At 44.0% G+C, this 20,394-nt stretch overlaps 1 protein-coding gene across 2 annotated transcripts in view; it reads right to left on the reverse strand.

Annotated features, from left to right (window-relative positions):
• Positions 1–4,026: 4,026 nt before the first annotated feature.
• Positions 4,027–20,394, reverse strand: part of Marchf2 (membrane associated ring-CH-type finger 2) — a 28,833-nt gene continuing 12,465 nt past the window's right edge. For both annotated transcript variants that reach the window (XM_055617878.1, XM_055617879.1), the window contains 3 exons: positions 18,061–18,256; positions 11,514–11,723; positions 4,027–4,650 (listed from right to left, as the gene is read on the reverse strand). In XM_055617878.1, coding sequence (XP_055473853.1) covers positions 4,492–4,650; positions 11,514–11,723; positions 18,061–18,256 — 565 coding nt within the window. In that variant the 3' untranslated portion in view covers positions 4,027–4,491. The remainder of the gene's footprint in view (positions 4,651–11,513; positions 11,724–18,060; positions 18,257–20,394) is intronic.

Consider the following 20,394-nt stretch of genomic DNA (forward strand, 5'->3'; position numbering starts at 1 on the left):
ATTATTATTATTATTATTATTATTATTATTATTATTATTATTATTATGTATACAGTGCTCTGCCTCATTATAGAGGGTTGTGAGCCACCATGTGGTTGTTGGGAATTGAACTCAGGGCCTCTGGAAGAGCAGCCAGTGCTCTTAACCTCTGAGCCATCCCTTCAGCACCCCATTTATCTTTCATGTCATTGTTTTTCTACCTACTGTGTGGGGTTCTCTTACAAGAGCATTGATAAGAGGTTTATTAACCGCAGCATGGGTAACTAAAATGGTGACAACCCCACTGAAGAAAATGATATTTCTTTCCTCCAGCAACTACTGCCAACAGGTCCTCAGCCTCCCAAGTCCCTCCAAACAAGACTGAATGCTAAAGGAAGGGTTCTATCTTGGGCAATAACCACACCTGCTATGACAATGGCCATGTCATGTCAAAGAGACACCAGTTTTCTTTAAATGGACCTAAGCAGAAAGAAGAAAATTCTTCTGGCACGGTATGTGTGTGATCGAATACAGGCTTTGAGCACGCCATGGCCTGTGTGTGGAAGTTAATTTTCTCTTTCCACCAGGTAGATTCCAGAAATCAAATTTAAGTTATTTCTTAAGCTTGGCAGCAAGCACCTTTACCCACTGAACCAGAGCCAGCCCTGTGTGCAGAATTCTTGACAGCCTAACATCAAACTAAAATTCTCCACGCAATTCAAAGCATTTGCATTAGAAGAGCTGTACAACAGAAATCCCCTTCCCACCCTTTTCCTCATCCTCTTTCCCTCCTTCCCTCCCTCCCTTCTCTCTCTCTCCTTGATGGCACCTCCTGGGATACCATTACACCATCTCCAGCAGCCCTATATCCCAAGCTAGGTAGGCCAGGAGAGCAAAGGTGTTTGTGTATAATTATTTGTTCCTATGGATATCAGTTTACCTGTCACCTAATGCTGATCATTTCAGCCCTTCTCCTCAATCATACTGTTCCAGCCATGAAGCCTCCCAGCCTGCTGTTCCTACAGGCCAAAGTCTTTGCCTTCTGCAAAACTGGCTTCCCCTTGCACTGCCAGTCACAGCAGCAAGATACTGTTTTTATGTTTTGTCATACCCTCACCCCAGCCTATTGACACTATTTCAGGGCCAACTAAACCAAGAACAGAGGATAAGGAGCAACAGAAGCTGTTACTGCCGCAGCCACATTCTGCATCTTTCCTGACTCTGCCAGCCGGTAGGGCACAAAGCTTAACTGGGCATCTTCAGCTCCTATAGCTGTAGAACTTCAAATAAAGGTATTCACATACTGGGTCTTTCTCTTCCCACCTTTAAAAATTGAGGCAATAACTGTTCCTTCCCCAGAGAAGAAGGGAGGTATGAAACAGGCTCAGAATGGGGGGCTCATTCATGGTGATCCAGATAAGAATGTTATTAGTAAGTACAAAGAGCATCAATATATGGGCTCTGGACCACTGGAAATACAAAATAAGTGAAAATTGTTCTTACCTTTTTCCTTTTGGTATGGAACCAGCATCTCCTACATGTTAAGCATGTTTTATACCATTGAGCTACATACTTGTATACTCTCAAGTTTTGTTTTAATTTTTTGTTTTGTTTTGTGGTTTGAGGAGGTTTTTTGTTTTGTTCTGTTGTTGCTGTTGCCTTTATCTTCATCGTCATTGTTTGAGATAGAACCTCCATTTAGGCTGTTCTGGAACTCCCCATGTAAATCAAGCTAGCCTTGAACGCAAAGAGATCCTACTGCTTCTGCCTCCTGAGTGCTCGGACTAAAGGCATCTGCCACCCCACCTGGCTTATTTTATTTTCTTTGATACATGGCTCATTATGCAGCCCTGGGTAGTCTGGAACTCACTATGTATTTCAGGCTGCCCTTGTTAGACATGTGTACCCCACAAAAGGCCCTTTGTGATTTATTTTATGTGTATGGGTGTTTTGCCTGTGTGTCTGCGCACCATGTGGATACTTGGTGTCAGTAGAGGCCAGGACAGCATGTTGAATCCCCTGAAACTGGAGATATGGATGGTTGAGAAGGGCATCCAGTGCTCTTAACCAGAGCCATTTCTCCAGCACACACTCCTTACCACTTGGTTTACTCTTACGGTCACTTGTGGCTGAGTATATCACCCCATGGTAGATCATGGGCCTAGAATATATGAAGCTCAAATTCAATTCCCAGTAGCATTTATATATATATGTATATATATATATATATATGTATGTATACACATGTATATATATGTATGTATACACATGTATACATAGTATATATATTTCTATATTTCCAGAAATGCTGTTGCATGCCTTTAGTAATTCCAGTACTCAGAAGGTAGAAGCAAGAGATCTTTTAGCTCCAGGCCCATCAGAGCTACGGAGACCCTATCTTAAAATCTGTGTGTGGGTATACTAAAATTATATTAAAAACTTTATTTATGCTGGGCGTGGTGGTGCATGCCTGTAATCCCAGCACCCTGGTAGGCAGAGGCAGGCAGATCGCTGTGAGTTCAAGGCCAGCCTGGTCTACAAAGCAAGTCCAGAATAGCCAAGGCTACACAGAGAAACCCTGTCTTAAAAACAACAACCACACACACACAAAAAAACTTTATTTAATGATCCTAGGAATCAAATACAGTACTTGTTATTCAAGTCCTCAATCACTGAACTATGTCATCAGCTTAAAAAAACTTTAAAAAAAATCATTTATTGCGGCCAGAGAGATGGCTCAGTGGTTAAGAGCACTTATTGCTCTTATAGAAGTTTTGTTTCTAGCACCCACATGACAGTTCACAGCCATCTGTAACTCCATCAAGTTACAAGCCCTCTTCTGGCTTCCTTGAGCACTGCATGCACATGGTACACTCACATATATGCAGGGAAAACAAAACACTCATACACTCTTTAAAATAATATTTTTAAAGATCATTCATCACAAACCTTGCCCAGGCCAATGAGATGGCTCAATGGGTAAGAGCACGTGTGCAAATCTGAAAACCTGAGTTTGATCCTTGGAGCCCATATAAAGGGGGAAGAAGAGACCCTGCTCTCCTAACGAAGTTTCTTCTGACCTCTCCCAGCAATACTAATAATTAAAGATAATAATAATAAACATAAACTAACTCCATTTCCTGTTCTTTTGTTTTTTCCCTCACGAATGTGTATGTGCATGCATGTTTGCACCTGTGCATGTACATGCAAAGGCCAGAGGTTAATGTTGGTGTCTTCACTCATCTTCTCCACCTTATACACTGAGGCAAGGTCCATCAGTTGAATACAGAGCTTTGCACATATGGTTAGTTTAGCTAGCAAGCTTGCTTCCAGGTTCTCCTGAGTGGGAGCATCACTGGGATGGACACACACACACACCAAATCCACACAGATTACAGAGAGCATGTTAACCACAGAGACAACTCCAAAGGCACTGCATCCTGTTCTTTATTCAGCACTCTGACTTTCCTTCTTCCTTAGGCTTCCATTAAGATTAGCTTTAACTGTCAACTTGACACAATCTAGGGTCCTCCAAGAGATAAGTCTCTCTGGGTGTGGCTGTGGGAGATCACCTTGATTGCACTGATTGATGTAGAAATACTCATCTCAATTGTGCCTTGATTTCCCCACCATGACGGACTGTGCCTGGAGCTGTAAGCTAAAAAAAGCTTTCTCCTTTACGTTACCTTTTTAAAAAATTATTTTATGTGTAATGGGCATTTTGCCTGTATGTAGGTATATATTGCACCACATGTGAGCAGTGTCCACGGGAGCCAAAAGAAGGCACTGGATCCCCTGGAACTGGAGTTAGGTACAGTCATTAGCTGCAATATGAGTACTGGGAATCAAAACCCCAGTCCTTTTCAAGAGTGGCCAGTGTTCTTAACCACTGAGCCATCTCTTCACTGCTACTTAAGTTGCTTTTTTCTAAGTATCACAGGAGAAAAGAAACTAAGCTTCAAACAGATCGCTCAAAACCAAGCATTTTATACTTTTTGCCCCCATAGAATCACTCCCTTGCAGCAGTTTAGAAATGTAACTGACAAGTCCATGTTAGCCAGCAAAGGCTCCTTTTATTCATCCAGGGGTGGGTTTTTGAAATGCAGTGCAACTTTATAATGTCAAGAGTGCCAGTAAAGCAAGCTGGCTAGGTGCAGAGTAACACAAGAAGCTTGCTGGAACCTTCTAGTCCAACGGGTACCCTTGACACAAGCAGCCAAAGCTGCTGGCCAAGAGGAGTCAAACAGATCTCAGGATGAAATAGGGGTGCCTGCTCCATCCAAAGCTCCAGTCTGTCCATTTTTTCTTGTCAAAGAAAACAATGTGCAAAACAGAACCCTTGAAAGTGTGTTCACAGAGGTCACAGAGCAGGCTCTGCTTGTTGTGGCTCTTGACCAGAGAAGTATCGTGGCTGTGCATGAAAAGTCAGGCAGCTTCCACCCTTCCAAATGCCAGGGCATTGCCATCTGACTCTGGTCTCTCCACTACCTCAGGGCCCAGCCATCCAGGCCTTCACACAGGAGTTTCCTCTGCCACCTTTTTTAAGAGTCCAGCAGCCAGAAAGGAATGGTGAGGGTCCTCTGGGCCATCTGCTTCCCGAATCTTCAGGCGGACTTTCTGATTGGTCTTCCTCCATTCTGAGTACAGCTGGCAATGGTATCGGAAAGAGACCTGCAGAGGCAGGCCTGCAGTGGGTGGGAAGGTAGAGACAGGCCTCTACCCTGGGGAGGAAAGGGGCTCTGGCATTTGCCAAAGGCCAAACCTAGAAGCAGTGCCACCTCTGGGCATTTCTTGAAGACTGTACAGACACTCACCCATTTGGTCCTTTGGAGATGCTCTGATAAGCTTTGAGTCCTGTAAAAGTGGGGGGATCCACCACCTTGACCCCAGCAGGGAGCAAGGCTCTCCTTCTAACAGTTGATTAGAATGGAGTCCTCCCAGCCTCTTGGGATTATTTAACCCCAAGCAGTCACACAAATGCCCAACCTGGAAGCAACCAAGGTGTCCCTTCATAGGTAAGAGGATAAAAATGGTGGTGCATTTATGGGACTGGTGGACAAGAACACTTGCTGTGCAAGCTTGAAGACCTGAGTTAAAATCCCCAGCATTCATGTAAAAAGCTGAGCAAACCTCTGTGCTATACCTTTAACCTCAAAACTGGGGAGGGACAGGAGTTAGAGACTAGGACTCGTTTGATGGTGTGTGTCCACACACAGAGACAAACACACACACACATACACTAATAGAAGTGAGAGCTGGAGCTGCAACTCAGTGGTAAAGTGCTTGTCCAGCCCTGGATTCCAGTCCCAGCACTATAAAAAAGAATCCAGCTGTAGGGCTAGAGAAAAGGCTCAGTGGTTAAGAGCACTGGCTGCTCTTCCAGAGGACGGGGGTTCAATCCCCAGTATCCACAAGAGAACTCACAACTGTCTGAAACTCCAGTTCTAGGGGATAGGACACCCTCACTCCAATGCACATGAAATAAAATAAATTGGAAAAAAAAAAAAAGAGAGTGTTGCAAGATATTTGATTCCACTGTGAACCCCAAAATTGTAAACCCATGTTTATTGTTTGGTTTGGTTGAGAGCTAATACTCACCTTTAATCCAAGAACTTTGTTTATTGTAAGTAGGTGATTATGGTGTAGTTCACCCAGCCCTAGCATACGCCTTTAATCCAAGAGCTCCCTGTATATGGGATCTAATAAAATTAACCCTAGGTCAAGAGGCAGATCAAGAAAACAACTGATTAAAGAATAGGAGGGACTTTGAGGTGAGGGGTATTTAAGAAGCATGGAGAAGAAGAAAGGGCTCAAGCTCTGGCTGTAGCTTAGGCTTCAGCTCCTCAGCTCCCTGGCTTTTGGGCTTTGAACTAGCAAGCCTTTGGCCTTGAGTTTTTTGGCCTTTTCCTCCTGGGCTGTCAGTTGTACTGTTGAGCCTGCCAGGTTTTTTCCATCCAGACCTGAGCTGAGAAAGAAGGTCAGCTGAGTGCTTTCTCTGCCTCTCTGAGCTAGCAAGTTTTTACCCCAGCATCTGGTTCCTGAGTCCTCATCGGTAAAATAGAATGGTTGGGATTTTCATCATTGTTTATGACAACAAAAGAGCCCAGCTGGGGTCCTGGAGAAATAGCTCAGGGGTTAAGAGCACCGACTGTTCTTCCAAAGGTCCTGAGTTCAATTCCCAGCAACCATGGTGGCTCACAACCATCTATAATGAGATCTTGTGCCCTCTTGTGGCATAAAGGTGTACATGCAAGCAGAACAATGTATACATAATAAATAAATCTTAAAAAAAAAAGAAAAAAGTCCTACTGGTAGTGCAGGAATATAACCTAAGTAACTGAGTAAACCCATTTACTCACAAGACTAAGACAAGACAATCATAATCTAAGGTGTGCCAGGACCACAAAGTGAGTTCAGGCCTATCTGAGCAACTTAGTGAGACTGTCTCAAAATGACAACATAAAAAAACAGGGCTGGGAATGTAGCAGTGGCATGCTTGCTTAGTACAAGAGAGCTGTGGGTTCAATACTCAATATGGAAAAAGGACAACAACAATAAAAAGCCACGATAAGGGCATAGAGATAACAAATTCAAACAACCAAGCAAAAGAGGCCAATTTGAAGAGGCTACATGCTATTGTACTATTTGACTCCCAAGTACATGACATTCCAGAAGAGGAAAAACTGTGGAGACAGTAAAAGATGGGTGCTTACCACGGGTATTGGAGGAGAAAGGGACAAACAGGTGGAGAACAAAGGAGCAATTTTTTAAAATGTATACTATTTGGAGCTATGGCATAGTTGGAAAAGTACTTTACTTTGGAGTTAGTCCCTATATTAGTTACACCCAATATTGGCCTCCACTTATATGTGCATATGTGCACATCCGCACCCACATGCTTATAGTAACACACTTGCTTTTCTCATAAACCCCTAGTTCCATCCTAGCACCACATAAACTGATGTCCTGGCACATGAGGACATCTCAGCAGTTAGGAAGTAGAGATATGAGGATCAGGAATTCAAGGTCATCTAGGCCACATAGAAGCAAGTTTGAGGGGCTATGTGAGACCCTGTCCCAAAAAAGAGGGATTAACAAGGGGACTAGGGAAATGGCTCAGTTGATAAGGTGTGAGTACCTGATTTCAACCCCCTCCCACCCAAGCCCCATCAGCTGCACGAAAGCTGGGCATTGTGGAATTTACAGATCCCTGGCCAGCCATTCTAGCCAAACCAATGAGCTCCAGGTACAGTGAGAGCACCTGTCTCAAATAAAAGGTAGAGTGTTGGCCAAATGGTTTAGTAGGTAAAGACCACCCAAGCCTGACAACCTCAGCTGGACAACCGGGACCTACATGGTATGGAAGGGGAGCACCAGTTTCTATAAGTTGTCATCTAACCAGTACATACACAGAGACAATAAATAAATGTAATTTTCAAATTATTTTTAAAAGATGGGTATCATGGTAAATGCCCTTAGTCCCAGAACTCGAGAAACAGACACATTCAGATGTCTGTGAGTTGCAGGCCATGCTGATCTATGTATCAAATTCCAGGCCTGCCAGGGCTGTATCTCAAAAATATGTAAAAGAAAATTTTTTGAAAAGGTGGATGTGCTGGAAAAAATGGCTCAGAGGATAAGGGTATTTGACCCACTTGCTGATCCAAGCTTAATCCCCAGCACCCTTATGGTAAAAGGAAAGAACAGACTCCTTCAAGCTGTTCTCTAACCTCCACATACATGCCATGGCTCACATGCTCACACACACACACACCACACATAATAAATGTAAGAATAAAATATACAACTAAGATGGGCAGTGATTGAGTAGGTCACCCAATACTGGCCTCTCTTTGCCCTCCACATATATGTGCATTTGTGTATAACTGCACCCATATACTTAAAAACACATAAAGTACTCTCTATGTGCTAGGAACTAACTCCATAGTAAAGCACTTTCTTAGAATGCTCAAGTCTCTGGGTTTGATCCCCAGTGCCACAGAATGAAAAGAGAAAGAAGAAAGGGAGAGGAGGGAAAAGAGAAGAAAGAAGGGAGAAAGAACTTCCTTGGTAGTGATCCAAAATACTATTTGTAACAGGGGTTGAAAATATCCTACACATTGCCAAAAGTTCCAGAGTGAGTCAAAAGGAATTATTTAAATAAATATGGTACACCCACACAATGAATGGGTGTTCTGGATAGCTGCCCCCTTTTCTTTTGAAACAATATTAACAAAAAATAAAACAAGCAGGTGTAAAGCAGTACATATGTTTTCATGCAATTTATATACTTTATAATATGCGCTCCTTCATGGAAGGAGTGTATCCTGAGAATTGCATCACATCCTTGCTATGCAAACATTGGCAATATTTAAGACACCACTAAACAATGTGAGCATGGTAGCTCTCGCTTGTAATTTTCACCAATCGGGAAGCTGAGCAAGACTATTACAATGAGTTCAAGAATAGCCTAGGTTGAGATCCTCTCATAAAAACATGTCAGGGACCACCTGAGGGAACTCGCCAACTTCAGAGACCACCTGTGGAAGCTTACCAACTTGCCTCAATTTGCCTGTTCCCTTACCTGCAGTAAACATACTGCTTGGAGATGTCAGAGACCACCTGTAGAAACTCATCAACCTGCCTCAACTTGCCCATTCCCTTACGCGGTAAACATACTGCTTGGCAACAGCAGAGATGTGCTCACAGAACCATGGCTTATCACAAGATGTTTCAGGCCCCTGGCCGAGAAGAATCTGTAATTTTTCACCCACCCTACTTCCTTATCCTAAACCCTTTATAAAAGCTGATTCTGCTCAGTAAAGTCAGTCCTTGACAAGCACCTGTTTGCTTGGACTGGTTTCTCTTTCTCGCCCATCTTTCACAGGTTTGGATTCTCTTTTACCCCGCGAATAACCTTAGCTCCGCTGGCCGGAGCAAAAACACCTAACAGGGATTGGGGTAAGGCTCAGTTGCAACAGTGTTTGCTTTAGTGTGTGGTGGCCATTCCTGTTACCCATGCACTTGGGAGGAGAAAATCAGGAAGATCAAAAAGTTCAAAGCCATTATCAACTATGTAATGAGTCTGAAGTACTTGAGACCAGCTCAAAACAAACAAACAAAAAAAAAAACCAAAACTTGTGTGTGTGTTGCTAGGTTGAAAGCAAGGGTCTCTCCCATGCTAAATATGATCTCTACATGTCTATGCCTGAAAATGACTTCTTGATATGAGGAATGGCCCCATAGCTGGACAACAGGAGAATGCAAGGACTTTCTCTAATCAAAGATACCACTGCTTGCTTTAGTGACACCCTACTTTATCTTATCACTTTCTGTTTTAGTAACAGTCTCAGGATCTCTTTGCCACCTCTCTCACTCTTCCCCTTTTCCTTTCTCTTTGATTCTTCCTTTTAACTACTTTTTAATTGTATTCTTATTACAGTATTCCTATTACATTTTATAGAATGTGCATGTGTGTATATGTGTATGTATTTGTGTGTGTGTGTGTGTGTGTGTGTGTGTGTGTGTGTGTGTGTGTGATGCATGCATGCATCCACATATGTGGAGATCAGAGGATAACCAGTAGGAATTAGCTCTCCTGCTCCACCATGTGGGTGCTGAAAGCTAAACTCAGCATGTCAGCCTTAAAGGCAATTGCCTTCACCCACCAACTCACTTGACTCACAACTAATTTTTAGTTTAAGTTAATGTTTTCACTGACACATAGAAACAAATACATCTTATAGGGTACCCCTTACAGAGTCATTTTCTGTGTATTTGCTGTGCCAAGGATGAAACCTAGAGTTTTATACATGCCAGGAAAGTGCTCTACCATGGAGCTACACCCCTAACCAATCAATACACCTCATACAATCTCTCCTGGCTTATTTTGTTTTAAAATTTAAAATATTATTTATTATTCTTATTGGGGGGTGGTCCTCATGTGAAAGCCAGAGGACAACTTTGTGGAGTCAGTTTTCTCCTTCTACCTTTATGTGGGTTCCAGGGACCAAACTAAGGTTGCCAGGTTTACCCAGGAAGTACCTTTACCTGCTGAGCCATTGTGCCAGCCCCATTTTGTTTTTTGAGATGCAATCCAGGTTGGCCTCCATCTGACTCTGATTCTCCTGCCCCCACCTAAGGTGCTTGTAACCACACCTGGTCTATGTAGTGTTAGGTAATAGAACCCAGAGCTTATGGCATGCTAGGCAAGCAGTGTACCAACCAAGCTACTCCTCGGCCCTGTATTGTGGCTACACTTCTTCATTCTCTACTCAGTTTCTTTAGATAGGACTATCATAGTGTTGCCCAGACTGTTCCTGAACTCTAGGAGGGCTCATTCAATGTTCCTGCCTGTGCGTTCCAAATAGCTGAGATTACAGGTATGCTCTATCAAATTCAGGTCATCAGGCTTAGCAGAAAGTGTCTATCTCCTGAACCATCTCCTACATCCTTAACTTCTCTCCTTCCATCCATCCCTTTCTTCTCTCCTCCCTCCTTCCTTCCTCTTCTCTCCCTCTCCCTGTTCTTTCTTCCTCCCTCACTCAATCCTTTCCTTCTTCCTTCTCTTCGCTCACTCCTTTCTTTTCTTTTTGAGATTGACTCTTATTTAGCCCAGGCTAGCCATGATCTCATTATGTAGCAGAGGATAACCTTGAGCATTTAATCCTCCTGTCTTGATCTTCCCAATGTTGGAAACCAGAGAAAATGGCACTGGAAATAAAAACTGAGAAGTAGTCCACATACTGAGCTATATCCTGGCTTTGTTTCTTAACTTTTTTATTAATTTAATTTATTTCACAACTTCATATATGTATATAACACATTCTGATTACTCTGATCACTCTTACCCTCACTCTCTCTCAACACCTATCCACCACCTTAAGCCTTTCCTCCCTACAAAGCCTTTCCTCACATTCATGTCTTTCTGTTTTGCTTTGTGACACAGAGTTAAAGCAGAGCCATCTGGATGGTCATGGGTTCCAGTATATACCAGAAGCTAGTGGGCTCAGCTGTGGGTACACAACTGAAGACAATGTCTCCCCCTTTTCCAGAGTCTATTAGTAGCCAACAATTCAGCAGGGAGCAGTGGGGCTCATAATTTTTTGGAAGGTTTTTAATCTATATGCTTGTTACATTTTTTAGATATTTCCAGGGCAGTGTATGCCACAGCATCCTTATGTTAGGACGGACAGCAACCTGGAGTCAGCTTCCACCTTCCACCACACAGGTCCAGCTACTTTACTGCTGAGATGTCTCACCCACCCTCAGTTTCTTAATATCTGTTCTAACTCACTCTCTCACAACCTCTTTCAAAAGGCCTTTTAATGATCTGCCACACTTCTTCCCCCTGACCCATAGTGATTACAGGCCTTGGTGCCCTTGGAACAAATGGCTCAGTGCTGGCTAGGGGCATCCCTGGATCTGTGTTACACTGCCACCCTGCAACAACAGGAAGGCTGAGCTAAGGGGACTATTCACACACAGCTTGGGGATCCCAGCTGAGCCCAGCCACCTGGGCTGCACCCACTCACCAGTGTCCAGAGCACATAGATGGTGAAGAGGGCAATGGTGAGGGCAATGAGCCCCACGGCCTCCAGCCGGCTGTGCAGACGGAGGTGGTCCTGGGCCCCTCGCAGGCACAGCCAGCCTGAGATGGCGGCCAGCGGTGTGATGAACACGAAGCACACCATATCACAACACAGTGTCCGCTTCTCCGTGCGGGGCCCTGGGTCCTTCAGCCACTGCAGAGGAGCAGATGAGGGAGAAGGTTATTTGGAGGGGTGCTGAAGAAGGGATGGAGCTGGGAGGCTAAAGGCCTGAATCTCCACTTTAAAAAAAAATAACACTGTTCCGCTAAGTGCTTGCCCCATTTTACTGATGGGCAAATGGAGGCAACAGAGGAGTTAACTCATTCATGCAAATTCACATAGATAGAGCAGATTGACTATTCCTATTCTAAAACTCTGTAATCCAATGTTCTACAATCTGAAACTAAAATACCAACATAATGGAGAGCTGGGGCAGAAGTTAAAAGCACTTGCTACTCTTCCAAAGGACCAAAGTTCAGTTCCCATCATCCATACCAAGGGCTCACAACCAACCACCTGTAACTCCAGCTCCAGGGGATCCCATGTCTTCTATTGTCCTTTCAGCACTTGCACACAAGTGAACATACATATACTTCTTAAATAAAAAGTAAAAATAAATCCTTTTTTGTTTGTTTGTTGTTTTTTGAAACAGAGTCTCTCTTTGTAGTCATGACTATCCTAGAGCTCCCTATATAAACCAGGCTGGCCTTGAACTCAAAGATACTCCTGCCTCTGCCTCCGTAGTGCTAGGGTTAAAGGTGTGCATCAGTGTGCTCAGCTTAAAAACAAATCCTTAAATGCCATTGTAGTACAAGTAGAAAATTCCACACCATGAAACTATATTTTATGTCTACATCATCATCATCACCACCACTGTGGAGGGTTGTTATTGTTTTCTGAGACAGGGTCTCATGCAACCCAAGTGGGCCTTGAACTTCTGACCCTCATGCTTCCAGGTGCTGAAAAGATGGTACAATGCCCAACCAAAATTATTTAAAATATTTTATTTGGGGATATAATTTAATGGGACAGCTCTTGCCTGGCATGAGTAAGGCAAGGCTCTAGGTTCAATTACTAATACCATCCTAGAAAAGAAAGAAACAGAGAAGGGTGGAGATGTGGTGACACACACCTGTAATTCTAATACCTGAGAAATATAGGAAGAAGGATCATGAGTTTAAGGTCAGCCTCTGCAAGTATGAGGTTCTCCTAGAATACATGAGATCCCTCTTTGACTGAATGGTGGTTTGAATAGAAATGACCCATTTATGCTCACAAATACTTAGTCCCCATTTGGTAGAACTTTGAGGGCAGGTGTTAAGGCTTGCAGGTAAAAATACAAACTCTCAGATACTGAACCTTGCCTGCCTGCCTGCTGCCATGCTCCCTGGCAAGATGGTCATGCGCTCACCCTCTGAGACTGCAAGCCCCCAATAAACTCTTCCTTCTAAGTTGCCTTGGTCACAGTGTCTTATCACAGCAATAGGAGAGAATAGATTTTTTACATGTGTGCACACATGTATATATGTATATGTGTGCATGTCTGTGGGTGGCTATGAAAGCCATATAAGGGAGTCAGAGCCCTTCAGAAGCTAGAGTTAAAGCGGTTCTGAGTAGCCTGATGTGAGTGCTAGAAACTGAACTTTAGTCCTCCAAAAGAACAATAAGTGATTTTAATGCTGAACCATCTCTCTCCAGAGAGATGGGGGAGAGAGAAAAAGAAAGAACTGACACCATATATGTTGACTAAGTAGAGGAGAACTTGCCTAGTGAGAGCAAGGCCCTGGGTTCCAACTCCAGCAATACAAAAATAATTAATTAAAGTAAAATATTGTTATAAACTTACCTCAGGATGAGAGTATATATGAAATGCGAATGGATTTCCTTTCAACTTGGATCCCAAAGTACCCCTTATTACCCATAAAAACATTCCAAAATCCCAAACACTCAAAACCAAAACCATTCCAGTCCCAATCATTTATTTCCCAAAGACAGAGTCTCACATAGCCTAGGCTGAACATGAACTCAACAAAATATGACAAGGCTGGCTTTGAGCTTCTGATCCCCATGCCATTACCTCCTCAGTGCTGGGACTATAGGCGTGTGGCACTACACAGGGTTTTATGAAGTGTTGAGGATCAGATCCAGGACTTCATGAATGATGAACCATAGACCAGATAATCACAGACCCTAGGCCCAAGGTGTAGCCTAGTCTGGCCTTGACTCTGTGATCCTTCTGACTCTTTAGCAAACTACCTATGTATACCACCACAACCAGCCCAAGTGTTTTGGATAAGGGTTATAGCACCTTTTGTCACTATTATCAGACAGACTCCCAAGATGATGGACCAAGAGAAATAAGCATGGCTCATAGAAGAATCCAAGGAAGGTAGCAGAAAGGCTCCCTGTTCTCATGTGCTAGTAAGAAAGATATGAAACAGGGAAAAAAGAGAGAGAGAAATCTATCTGCTGGGTATGGTAGGGCATGCCTTGAATCCCAACACTTGGGAGGCAGGGGCAATCTCTGATCCCTGTGAATTCAAGGCTAGCCTAGTCTACAAATTGAGCTCCAAGACAGCCCAGGGCTACACAGAGAGAAACCCTGTCTCAGAAAAAAACCAAAAAGAAAAAAAAGAAGCAGAGAAAGTTGGAGCCAGCAAGACAAGAGTGGGCAAAGCACTTGCCACACAAGGTTGATCACCTGAGTTCAATTCCCAGAACACAACACAAAGAAACTCCCTGTACGTCATCCTCCAACCTCCACGTCTGTGCTCTGCCATACATCTGAGCATAAACACACACATGCACACACACAGATTTTTAAAATGGGGAAGATGGCAAGGGAGCTAAAGGCCTTGAGAAAACCAAAAGGGGTGGGAAGGGGGATAGCACTGCAGACTGCAGGTGCATCATACACAAAGGCCCTATGGTAGGGCCTCTTAAAGTGGCACAATGAGGAGATGGTGTGTGCAGAGACTAGTCCTTCTCATTGTCTCCTTGGAGCCCAGCTCCCAGGTGGGCTAGAGGCTTTACTTTGGTCTCCTAAGTGACCCACAGTGGCCTTGACTAATCTGGGCAGTACTTCCTGGTCTCAGGACTTGACATTGCTCCTCACACTTTAGCCCAGTGATTTTCATGCTTACACTGCAAACACTTTAACCGCAAAGCCACCTCAGATGTTTGTTCGCATATCCCCAAGAATAGTATTACACAACAGGTGTAATGTAGCCCAGATTGGCTTAAAACTCCCTTAAAATGTAACCAAGGATAACTTTCAACTTTTTTTTTTTTCCAGGGGGAGGGGAGTTTCAAGACAGGATTTCTCTGGTAGTCTAGGCTGTCTTGGACTCACTTTGTAGACCAGGCTGGCCTTGAACTCACAGAGATCTGCCTGTGTTTACCTCCCAGAGTGCTGGGATTCATGTACCACCACACCTGGCTGACCTTCAACTTCTAATCCCCTTGCCTCAAACTCTCAAGAGCTGGGATTCTTGCTTGACTCTGCAGACTAAGCTCAGGGCTTCATGTATGCTATGTAAGCATTCCACCACTCCCAGCCCTTTTCTTAGACTGACCTACCTAACTGTTCAAGCTCCTTGTGGCCTCGGTGCCTTTGCACTTGCTGTGCTCTCTGCCAGGACTGTCTTCTCCCTAGGCTAAATTCCTGTTCTTAATCCCTTAGGTCTCAACTTGGGGATTTACCCCAAACCAAAGCCTTTTCCTCACCTACACAATCGAAATCCTTATGTGTGTTTGTGTGTTGGTGTATGAGTACGGAAAAGCATGTGCCACAGCATACAAGTGGATGTCAATGGCAAACTCAGATGTCAGTCCTCACCTTCCATTCTGACACAGGGTCTACCTGATGTTTTTCCTCTTGTGTAAGCCTGGCTTTATCCACCTCCTATCTTGCCTTAGGAACACTGGGATTACAGAAATGAGCTACTACACCTGGCTTCATGTGGATTCTGGGGATTTGAATTCAGGCCCTTGCACTTCTATGGCAAGCACTTTATCCACTGAGCTATCTCCCAGCTCCTAAGACAGCTCTTGACCCCAAGTGTTGCCTTGCACACATCCCACTCCTGCAACATTTCCTGTGATGTTTAATAGGTTTTTTAAAAATTAATTTCTCTACTTTATGTCCACTGGTGTTTTGCCTGTATGTCTGTGTGAGGGTGTCAGATCTCCTGAAACTGGAGTGACAGAAAGTTGTGAGCTGCCATGTGGATGCTGGGAATTGAACCTGGGTCCTCTGGAAGAGCGGCCAGTGCTCCTAACTCCTGAGCCATGTCTCCAGCCTGGGTGGCACTATCTTATAGGCTGGCCTGAACAGTGAAAGGAGAGCTGTGAGCAGTGGTGTTGCTTGCTTTCCACTTCTAGACTACAATACAATGATACAACGTTGCCAACTATCATGTTTGAGAGAGTTAGAACCACCAAGACCTTCCTGAAGTGATGGAATGTGACCTGGAACATAACAAAGCCTTTCCTGTTTAAGTTGCTTTTGCCAGGATGTTTTAGCACAGCAAACAGGACAGGAACTAAAACACCCTCATAATTGTTCCTAACTACCAACTAGCCTGTTGGGAGATCATGTGGACATTATTAACTAAGGCCCAGCACTTGACAAAACACTGGGCACTCCAGAGGTGCTCAAAGAAATACTTGGTGGGGCTGGAAAGATGGCTCAGAGGTTAAGAGTGCTTCTATTAGCTGCTCTTCCAGAAGTCCTGAGTTCAATAACCATCTATAACGAGATCTGGTGCCCTCTTCTGGCATGCAGGTATACACGCAGGCAGAACACTGTATATGTAATAAATAAATCTTAAGAAAGACAAACAGACCGACTGACTGAATGACTTGGTGATCTGAGCTTGGTGGCACATGCCATAACTCTGAGACAGAAGGATTCCAAGCTTCAGGCCAATTGGGGCTATAACAGATAGATAGGTAGGTAAGAAGGTTGGTAGGTAGGTAGGTAGAAAGATAGGTAAGTAGAGAGATAAGTGGGTAGAGAGAGATAGACAGACAGATAGATAGAAGGTTAGTAAGATGGCTCATCAGGTAAAGGCATTTGACAAACCTGACAAATTTAGTTCTATCCCAAATCCTATATAAGGAAACAAGATAACTTTATTTATTTGTTTGTTTGTGTGTTTATAAATTAGCCTTGGCTATGCTGGACTCACTTTGCGGAACAGCCTGTTAGCCTGGCCTTGAACTCGAAGAGATCCGCCTGCCTACACCTCCCTAGTGCATCACCATGCCCAGCAAGATAACAGAACTTCTGCTTGTTATCCTCTGACCAACAGTCATGTGCCATGGCACATGTGTGCCACATGCACATGTAACTACTTAATATTTTAAAAATATTTTAGGAAGAAACAGCAGCATGGCATGGTAGTACGCAGCTTTAATTCCAGACCTCAGGAAGCAAAGGCACACAGATCTCTGTGAGACCAGCCTGGTTTTTCATAGGGAGTTCTAAGCCAGTTCTAGGGCTACTTAGAGAGACCCTGCCTCAAAAACTGGCCCCAACAACTGGGTAGTGGCAGAAGCAAGAGGATCACAGATTCTTCAAAGCCAGCACACAGCAAGTCTGCATAGCAAGTTCCAGGCTAGCCAGGGCTACATAATACAACTTTGTCTTTAAATAAATAAATAGCAAACAAATAAAAGCCATGGTGTGGTGGTGTACTGTTAATCCCAGTATGTGGGAGGTAGAGGCAAAAGAATCAGGAGTTTAAGGCCAGACTGTTAATAGCAAGCTGTAGGCCAGCTTGAGAGCATGTCTCAAAAAAATAAAAAAGAACTAACAAAGGTAGCCCTAGGGTTTATGCCTTATGATTGTGACAGTCAAAAGTCTGAAGCAAGAGGCTCTCCCTGAGTTCCAGGCCTCCCTGAGCTAAAATGACAACCTATTTCAAAAAAATTAAAACCCAGCCCAGTACGGTGGTGCATGCTTGTAATCATGATACTCAAGAACCAGAGATAGGAGGACAGTAGCAAATTCAATGCTAATATTAAAAGTTGGGAGCTGGCTGGGGCTGGTGTTGTGGCTTAGTTGATAGAGGGCTAGCCTAGTATGCATGAAGCCCTGGGTTCCATTGCTAGCACTGTATAAACCAAAGGTGATACTGCATGTCTGTAATCCCAGCACTTGAAAAGTAAAGGCTGGATGATCAGGAGTTGGAAAGTCATCTTCAGGTCGTCAGCTAAAAACTGCCTTGAAGACAGCCTAGAACACCTGAGTCTCTGCTTCAGAAATAAAGCAAAAGAACAATCTGAGAGGACAAAGAATGGGATAGCTGGCAGAGGCTAGCAGACCTGCAGCCTCTGGTCACTTGGGTTCCCACACATCAGCAGATCCCTCCCAGCATTGGCAGGGACATGATCAGCTTTCGCAGCTGACCTGGGCAGCTACTACCTCTGTCCCCGAATTGCCCTTCCTCCTTCTGGTTGTCCAGTCTTCCCCAAAGCTATATACCTCTGTGAGAGGTCGGGGCTGCTTTTCCACTGCAAACTCAGTATGACATAGCTCACAGTAGCTTGTGTTGGAGGAAGACAGCCATTTCTCCAGACAGCTCTTGTGCACAGCTCCCAGTGTGCCGGTACAGCCACATGGGGACAGCAAGTTTTCCCCATTCGCTCCCTCATGGCAGATTCGGCAGAAGGGACAGTCACTGGAGGGATACAGAAATAAAACTTGTGAATGATGGATAGTAGGGCTTCTTGCTTACACTGGCAGCAGTGCTTGCTAGGTTACAAGTTCTCTGTCACTCCCAGGTTGCTGTTTGGTAAATTCCTGCTCATTCTTCAATGGCCCAGCTTCAGATATCCTCTTCTTCACATAACTTTTTCAAACTCCCATGTGATAGGCACATGTGCTCCTTCTACAGAGCTACTGTGGGCTCTTTGTAGCCTGGGGGAGAATCCTGTCCACCTGCCTGCCTAATGTCTCTTCTTTTAATGAAATAATAGCATGATATTCCTAAGTAACCATCCATTGTTGGTGGTCTCTCTACGGTTCATTCTTGGTCCTTCTCATGGTTTATACTGTCAGCTTGACAGGATGTAAAATCACCTTGGAAGTAAATATAAATCTCTGGGCATATCTGTGAGAGACTTTCTAAACTGGGTTAACAGAAGTGGGGAAACCCACCCCAAACATGAATTATATCATTCTATGTGCTAGGATCCTGGACTGACTAAAAAGGAGGAAGTGGGGACACAAGATGGCTCAGTGGATGAAGGTGCTTGCTGAAAGGTCTGATGACCAGAGTTCAATCTCTGGAGCCCACATGGTGCAAGAGTCTCCTGACCTCCACACACATGCCATGGCATGTATACAGGAGTGCGCACACACCCACGCATATACACTAATAATTTTTTTAAGGAAAAAGAAAACTGAACACAAGCATTCATCTCTCTGATTCCTAAGCTTCCTAACTATGACTGCAATGTGACCAACCATCTCAGATGCTCCTGCCACTGTGGCTTCCCAGCCATGATGGACAGTAGCTTGGAACTGTGACTCAAAATAAGCCTTTCCTTCTTAGTTGCTTTTGTCAGGTATTTTGTCAAAGCAACAAGACAAGTAACTAATGCAGTCCTCAAGAAGTACAACAGACATGATCACAAACACACACACGGTAATATACATCACACAGAGGATTACAATATATACGCTAACATATCACACATTTACACACATATACAGCAATACAAATGATGACACACACATCCCACACACACATGATCACCACACATGCATATACTAATACATGTTACACCCACAAGATTTTTTAAAAAGACATCAAAAACTCCTGGCTCTATCTGCACCTAAAGGTCACACTGTCTGAGAAACCTGTGCATGTGAGGAAATCACTCATCTGTTTTTCTGTGTACGACCAAGGAAGACAAAGGGTGGGATGGGTGAACAGGCACAGAAACCATCCACACACAGCCCAGTCTCTGGGGATGTTGGGTTCTTCCTGGGTCAGCTCAGGAAGGCAGGAGGTGGGGCTACCCAGTACATGAGTCATTGTTTTCTAAATGTTTCTGCCCAGAGAGCATAGTTGTCAGGAACACACACACACATGCACGTGCATGCTTCCCCACACAGTGTGGGGGAAGGAGGGAGGAAGAGAGCTAGCTCTCTTTTCTAGATAAGGGTGTTTCCCACTCCCCAACCCTTTTCTCCAGGTTTCCTATTGTGTGGTGGAAGCCTAGCTATTCTAAGAGTGCAACAGTGGGCTGGAGAGAAGGCTCAGAGGTTAAGAATGCTCGCTGTTCTTCCAAAGGTTTTGAGTTCAATTCCCAGCAACCCACATAGTGGCTCATAACCATGTATAGTAAGAGCTGGTGTGCAGACAGAATGTTGTATAAGTAATAAATAAAATCTTAAAAAAAAAAAAAAAAAAGAGTACAACAGAGGGCTGGAGCTGCAGCTTAGTTGGCAGAGTACCAGCATAGTATTCAAAGCCTGGGTTCCATCTCCACCACCAGAACCACATAAAACAGGCATTGTGAACCCAGCCCTTTGGAGGTAGAGATAGGAGAATTAGGAGTTCAAGGCTGAAGCTCAGCCTGGGCTACATGGGACCCTGTCTCAAAACAAACAAAAATGCCTACAGACCAGATCTCAAAAGACAAGGCTCAAAATCTTTCCTTTCAGCTCAGTCTCTAAGATGCTGTTTTCTTTCTCACTTTCTCTTTTTTTTTGGGTGGGGGTGGTGGAGTGGGGTGGAAGAACAGGGTTTTTCTGTGTAACAGTCCTGGCTGTCCTGGATTTACTTTATAGACCAGGCTAGCCTCAAAC

The sequence above is a fragment of the Psammomys obesus genome, unplaced genomic scaffold (genome assembly GCF_907164565.1).
Source record: "Psammomys obesus unplaced genomic scaffold, mPsaObe1.curated_primary_1811, whole genome shotgun sequence".
In the NCBI taxonomy this organism is placed as follows: Eukaryota; Metazoa; Chordata; class Mammalia; order Rodentia; family Muridae; genus Psammomys; species Psammomys obesus.